Here is a 7,500-nt window from a genome sequence, read left to right as displayed (position 1 = left end):
AGAACCTCAGTTAGAACACAAGGTAGAACCTCAGTTAGAACATGCGGTAGAACCTCAGGTAGAACACAAGGTAGAACCTCAGTTAGAACATGAGGTAGAACCTCAGGTAGAACCTCAGTTAGAACACGAAGTAGAACCTCAGGTAGAACCTCAGTTAGAACATGAGGTAGAACCTCAGGTAGAACCTCAGTTAGAACATGAGGTAGAACCTCAGGTAGAACCTCAGGTAGAACCTCAGTTAGAACATGAGGTAGAACCTCAGTTAGAACATGAGGTAGAACCTCAGGTAGAACACAAGGTAGAACCTCAGTTAGAACACGAGGTAGAACCTCAGTTAGAACACGAAGTAGAACCTCAGGTAGAACCTCAGTTAGAACATGAGGTTGAACCTCAGGTAGAACCTCAGTTAGAACACGAAGTAGAACCTCAGGTAGAACCTCAGTTAGAACACGAGGTAGAACCTCAGTTAGAACACGAGGTAGAACCTCAGGTAGAACATGAGGTAGAACCTCAGGTAGAACCTCAGCCTGCCCTGAGCGGTGTCACCAACATGTCGGAGCTGAAAGTGAGTCGGAAACAGAAATAGCGCCGCGGCTGTAGTTAGCGAGCTAATCTGGCTAATCCACGCTAAATCACTGGGTCAAGATAAAACAAGGCTAATGACAGAACTTCATCCTCATCATCATCATCATCATCATCATCATTACCACCATCATCATCATCATCATCATCATCATCATCATCATCAGACTGAACTGTCACTTCCTGTTTCCTGATCTAATTGGAAACCATGACGATACTACGTCCCGCCCACCGATAGCTGTAACCTGACTGCACCACAGGCCTGTCAATCAAACAGACACGCCCCCAAAAACAGGTCTTCTTGAATCTTCTTTTCTAATGAATGAGGGATTATTTTCAGATGGACCTCCAGAAAACTAATAAGAAGGAGTGACTTTAGCTAACAACACCGAGATAACTGATGGACACATTTTATTCACTTTGGATTTGATGAGAGAAGTTGAATGGGAGTCTATGGAGCCGGAGGCTTTTTGGAGCCGACCTCTAGTGGCACTCGCTGGTATTGCAGCTTTATATGATTATTACTTTTATTGTTATTATTATTACAACAAATCCACAACAAAACTGTATTTCAGAGATTTTTAGATTTCTGTGAGTTTATATTTAAATCGGAGTATTTTGATCTTCCAGATGACTCACGGCTTTCATTAAAGGTGCTGACTCTTATCGGTGACAGGATGAGGCGTTTGTTACCGCGGCAACGGAGCGGCGTTGATCTGTAGGTCACACATTTGGCTGTCTCTCTCTCTCCCGCCTCGCTCTGATCGGCTGCCAGCTGACCTCGGATCAGCCGGGGACGCCGTCCGTCGCTCGGGATCCAACCAGCTTTAATTAAGGCGCCCAGATTTATTGTCCTCAGACGCGACGGCGCAGGAAAGAATTACGAACGAACGAGACCCTGAACGCCTCGCGGCTCGCGCGCGTGTTCGTGACGAGGCTCGAACGGACCGTAGAATAAAGTTAATGATCTTTTATTCCTCTGTTTGTTGTGAAATGTCCTTCACGTGTTGCCGTAGTTCCCCGCCGATCAAACCCGATCGCGTCCGATCGATCAATCAGCTGACTGACGAAACGGTAAACGCGCTGTCGTCTCTCCGTCCGTCCGTCCGCCGGCGGCCTCGCTGACCTCATCAAACACTTGCTGCCAAAATTAGCCGGCTCAGTTTAGCTCGTTGTCCCGGCAACGCGCTGCCGATTGACTGGCCCACAAACCCTGAACGGCTCTAAACGTGACTCATCAGTTCACCGGTTCACCGGGAGACTCCTGCAAACACAGACTTTAACCGAGGAGGGGAGGAGTCTCTCTCACCAAATAAATTCACTTTTTTTTTTTTTTTTTAAGTTTCTGTTTCAGCCTCCGAAAACGTTTGAACGAGCTGCTTCTCTTGGATTTCTTCTTTTTAAATCTTCACATAAATTATAAGTTCCCTCGTCTCCGCTCGGCGGACGCCGGTCTGGTTTCACGGTGACGGTTACTTCCGGACCGGTTCGTGTTGAACTGCCCGTCTGAAGAAGGTGAAGAGGTCGTTCAGACCTGTCGGTGTGAACCACAACGCCGATGAAGCGACTGTGTTGTCACGACGACCTGAACGACTCGAGATTATTGATCCCTGACGTTCCCTCGGTTTCATTTAATCAGGTCAACGACAGAAACTATTCAAAGTTGTTTTTTGTTTTTTTATCAGTGAACTCTGAGCGACTCCTCGGAGGTCCTGGAAACACTTCCAGGACTTTAAGGACCTTTAAGGACCTTTAAGGACAAAGACACATTCAGGGACGACCAGAATATTCAGACCACAATCTGAAGTACTGAAGGACACAAGGAAACAGGAAACGAAGAGAGGAGGAGACAGGAGGAGAGAGGAAGAGAGGAGGAGGAGGATCTGAGGAGGAGGGAGGAGAGGGAAGAAGAGGAAGGGGGAGACGGGAGGAGAGGGGAGAGGAGACCGGAGAGGAGAGGAGAGAAGGAGGAAACAGGAGGAGAGAGGAAGAGAGGAGGAGGAGGAGGATCTGAGGAAGAGGGAGGAGAGGGAAGGAGAGGAGGAGACAGGAAGAGAGGAGGAGCCAGGAGAGGAGAGGAGGAGGAAACAGGAGGAGAGAGGAAGAGAGGAGGAGACAGGAGAGGAGGAGGATCTGAGGAGGAGGGAGGAGAGGAGAGGAGGAGAGAGGAAGAGAGGAGGGGACAGGAGATGAGAGAAGGAGACAGGAGGAGAGAGGAGGAGACAGGAGAAGAGGAGCAGTAAGGTCTGTCAACAGGATTAAAAGATTACAGGCCACTCCTGTTAATCTCTGGTCCACGTGGTGAGAGGGATGATGATGTCACACTTGGCAGTCACACACACACACACACACACACACACACACACACACACGCAGTAAGTGTCATAAAACTGTATCCATCGCTGACCTTTGACCCCAACCCCTGACCGGAGGTTCATTACCACCAAGACCTGAACCGACCAATGAGAGACTCTGATCGCCTCCAATCAGACCAATCAGGATGTTCTGATCAATACCGTCTAACTGGGACCCCTTCAAGGACCCGTGGAAACCCCTCAAGATTCCTTGGGTTCCCTCAAAGACCGTTGACCTCCGGTACCTAGAACCTTTAACCCTCCTGGAACCGCCTCCAGGACCTCTTGAAGAACCCCTGGAACATTTTCAAAAACTCTCTCAAGGATCTCCAGAACATTTTCAAGCTCGCAAAAAAGAAACCCGACGAAGATCTCGCTGACATTTTCAATGACCTTTAAAAGGTTCCTGTTAAACCCGTTAAAGGTTCTCTTAAAGCGTTTTTTTAACTTTTTTAAACACTTTAATTCTTGAAAATCAAACATTCGGAGAAAAATTGAAGGGACGAACGAATCGTCCCCAAACGAAAAAAGGCCTGAAGGGGACGAACGGTCCTGCACACAATGTCCTCGTAGAGACAGAACTAACACACGCGCGCGCACGCACGCACACGCACACACACACACACACACACACACACACAGCAGTGTGGTGCTCTGAAGGACAGAAGTGATCTGGAAAGATGAAATTGAGCTGCAGGTCATTTTATAATCAGTGGAGCAGAGAATCAGTGTGTGTGTGTGTGTGTGTGTGTGTGTGTGTGTGTGTGTGTGTGTGTGTGTGTGTGTGTGTGTGTGTGTGTGTGTGTGTGTGTGTCCTTGGTAGGGTGACTGCAGCAGTAACACACACTGCAGGATAATAAATCAGAGTGAGTCAGATTTAATAGAGGACAAAAGACAGAAAGGAGAGAAAGAGAAAGAGGAAGTAGGCTTCAGAACCAGGATATGAGAGGTCAAAGGTCACGAGGTCCGGACCTGACTGAACTGAAAACGCCGTCCTGCCGGTGCGTTCGAGGACCTTGGGACTTTTAAAAACCTTTGGCGGAAGACGACTCAACGAGATCAATAAGTTTAAAATCTCAGTTTTCATTTTGTTTATTTATATTCACGAAAACGTTCGAACGTTAACGCAAAATATTCTTTCAACAAAATGATTTATTTTCTGTTTATGAGCAAAAGCGATTTAAAGATATTAATTACAAAACTCTTTTGATGTTCTGTGTCTGTCATCGGCAGGAAATTACGACCTCATTAATCAATAAGTTCAGAAAAGGAAAATTCCAACAAGTTTGCTTTAAAACTAAAAGATTCATGTTTCAGCAAAAATAATCTGAATAATCTGCAGATTTTCAACGACAGTAAAACGTGTTTTTTGTTCACGTTAATCTGAGTTTTAGGGAGAAATATTTCTTTTATAGATTAAATATTTAATCAGTTATGAAAGAAAACACTTTTTTTTGTATTTTCTTCATTTTAAAAGTTTCCTGTTTTATTTCTTAAATGTTGAAAGTTTTATTTATTTATTACAGTCGAGCAAAAGTTGCATCTTTATTGACATTTACTTTATTTTTCATTCATTGAATTGATGTATTTTGCACTTCATTGCTTTAATTTCAGTTTTTCATATAATATATTAATATTAAAACAGTTCCGGTAAAAATAAAAGTCCTTCTGAAGAAATCAGAAGAAATAAAAATTTGATTGCAGTGGTGAAAATGTTGCGTAACAATTAAAGGTAGATTAAACGATGCTTTCAGGGACCTGCAGGTTTGGTAGGAGAAGACGAAGCTAAAAAAAAAACAACATAGAATGGACCTTTAAGTTTGACCTCAGTTTGATAAATCATTAGCAGCCAAGAGAACGAAGAAACCTTTAGAGAGTAACGTGAGAACTGAACCTTTGAGTCCTCCTCCTCCTCCTCCTCCTCCTCTTTCTCCTCCTCCTCCTGTGAACATCCAGACCTTTTCCCTCCGTCCAGCTCGAACCGGCCGACTGTGTGAACGAGACCTTTTCAGGTGAGAACGACCTTTTCTGTTTTTGTTCTCCGTTCTTTCTGTCGCTCAGCAGTTCGTCTCCGACAGTAAAGTTCAAGTTTGACAGGAGAAACCGAGGCGATGAAGACCTCCTGCTGACACCTCCTCCTCCTCCTCTCCACTCCTATTTGAAAAATTTGCCCTCTAGGCTTTCACAAGATATCACATTAGGAAGAGTATCATGGGTCACTGTGACCTTTGACCCCCAAAATCAAACTAATTCATCTTTGGGACCGAGTAAACACTTTTGACGTTCCCTCGAGGCGTCACTTTTATTTTTCAACAGTTGGGACGTTTCGCTGACTGCAAAGTTTCAGGACGTCTTCAGATCTGTGACGAGTTCACGTCAACGAAACACAGAGAGACAAAAAGTTAATGATGAAACCGATGAATGTTTGTTTTCTGGTTCGTTCCTGTGGAATGCAGCGCAGCGATGCTCACGGAGGAGGAGGAGGAGGAGGAGGAGGAGGAGGAGGAGGAACAACACCCGAGTTCGACATGTGTAAATTCGTCCCTCCCAGAGTCGGACCGTCAACACTGAGTTCCCCCCCCCTCCTGATTAGTTTCACCTGTCCCTCGTTGTCCTTCCCTCCCTGCTGTATTTCAGTCTGTGTGCTCTTCTTCTTTCCCTCTTTTGTCACTTTTGTTTCAGTTCCAGAGAACAAACCCACTGAACCGTGTCACCAAGGCAACCGGTTCCTCCAGACACAACACGTCTCTGTGGCGCAACGGACTTCTAGGTAGCACCAAAAGAAGTGATTCAAAGGTTTGACTCCCATCAGAGTCAATGTCAACATCTTTGATTTTAATAGATGCAAATTGTCTTTGAGAAGTAGAGAATGACTCTGTAGCGGCAATCAACGCATGGGCTCAGGAACGCTCTCTGAACTGAAACAAAACTGATCTCTGACGTCTCTGGAAGCTTAAAAACGTTTCTTCAGGACGAGCTGCTGCAATAAATTAGGTGCGACTGTCAGGTTTCAGGCAGACGTGACAGACCGAGCGTGATGTCAATAAAACGTATTGAACTAGAGCGGCAGAACACACACACACACACACACACACACACACACACACACACACACACACACAATGTGACATCACACACACACACACACACACACACACTCTCTGCGTCAGCGTGAAGTCGATCAGCTGCTGTCACTGATCAACAACACATGAAAAGCACCCGAACACACACAACAGAGCAATGTAGCAATATTCTGCAGTCGAGTCGAAGCCCCGCCCACACCCCGAGCGCCGCCCACTCCCGTTCAAGCCACACCCCTTTTCCCAGTCGACCACACTTAGTGTCAGTTAGAACACAACAAACAAACAAAACAGTAATTCTGGAGGCAAACGACCTGGCAGGTCCAGAAAGAGTCCTCGTGTTCTGGTACCAAAACAAACATCTGAACCGGGAGAGAGACGTCCTTTAAAGACCACAAAGTACATGACTTCATCTGGACATCAACAACCAGCTGGACCGGATCGGACCGGGTCAGCTGACTCGGTGCAACCCGGTCCGACACGTCATATTCAGAACCGTCTCTTGTTTAAGATTTAGCTGTTCTGCAACCTCTAAAAGACACAAAACAAACAGAAGAAGCAGCAGGTGTTCCTGTCTGAAAGAGAGGTGGGCGTGGCCTGAGCCCTCGAAGTCCCGCCCCCTCCCCCATTCCAGTGTGTGTGCGGGTGTGTCTGACCTCACCTCCTCCGTTCTTGTAGCACAGGTAGGGGAACCTCCAGACGTTTCCGAGTCCGACGGCGAAGCCCACGCAGGACATGATGAAGTCCATCTGCCGTGTCCAGGTCTCCCGCTCCTGGTAGCCCGGCCCCGCCCCGGGGACCACGCCCCCTTTCTTGTCCTGCCCGGCACACGCTCCGCCCACCATGACGCCGCCGCCAGACACCGACGTCAACGGGACGAGGCTGCCGTTGGTGGCGGCGGGAGGGTAACTGTTGCCGCCGCCGTTGGCCAGAGCGAGGGAGCTCTTCTTGCTCTCCTCCAGGAGAACCAGAGAGCAGGAGGAGGCGGGCAGCGCCTGCTTCTCCATCAGGAACCAGGAACCAGGAACCAGTCAGGAAGAAGTCCAATTAGTTTCCCTGTTTCGCCTTTTAACTTCTGCAGGTGTTTTGTCCTCTTTCTGTTGTATCTGTTGACGTCTTTAGGTCAGTCAGACTCAAACAGGAACCAGGAACCAGGAACCAGTCAAGTGAGGCTCCCTTTAATTTCTGCTGATTTTTTTTGTCTTGATTTAACTTTCAAATCTGTCCTCAGTTTCCCTTTAAAACACTGATTTCTCCTCAAGTCCTCAAGTCTGAGTTCTCCTCTGCAGAATCCCAAAGCTCAGTCAGGAACCAGTCAGGAACCAGTCAGGAACCAAAGCTCAGTCAGGAACCAGTCAGGAACCAAAGCTCAGTCTCGTGCTGTAAGACCTTTATCTTCTGTCCTTCTCTGCTTCTCCTCCTCTTCCTCACTAATAATAATTACAATAATAATAAACGTGACTCTTCTTCTTCTTGATCAGATG

General features: G+C 46.8%; 1 protein-coding gene across 2 annotated transcripts in view; it reads right to left on the bottom strand.

The window, feature by feature from the left end:
• Positions 1 to 7,500, bottom strand: part of slc6a8 (solute carrier family 6 member 8) — a 35,324-nt gene that overhangs the window by 27,078 nt on the left and 746 nt on the right. For both annotated transcript variants that reach the window (XM_069716572.1, XM_069716574.1), the window contains exon 1: positions 6,678 to 7,500. This exon is cut by the window's right edge. In XM_069716572.1, coding sequence (XP_069572673.1) covers positions 6,678 to 7,023 — 346 coding nt within the window. In that variant the 5' untranslated portion in view covers positions 7,024 to 7,500. The remainder of the gene's footprint in view (positions 1 to 6,677) is intronic.

This window comes from Brachyistius frenatus, unplaced genomic scaffold (genome assembly GCF_029030835.1).
Source record: "Brachyistius frenatus isolate BFR_SWC_R1_liver_20210118 unplaced genomic scaffold, ASM2903083v1 Contig_159, whole genome shotgun sequence".
NCBI lineage: Eukaryota > Metazoa > Chordata > Actinopteri > Embiotocidae > Brachyistius > Brachyistius frenatus.
Note: the sequence above shows the minus strand (reverse complement) of the source record. Positions and strands in the feature narration are given on the sequence as shown.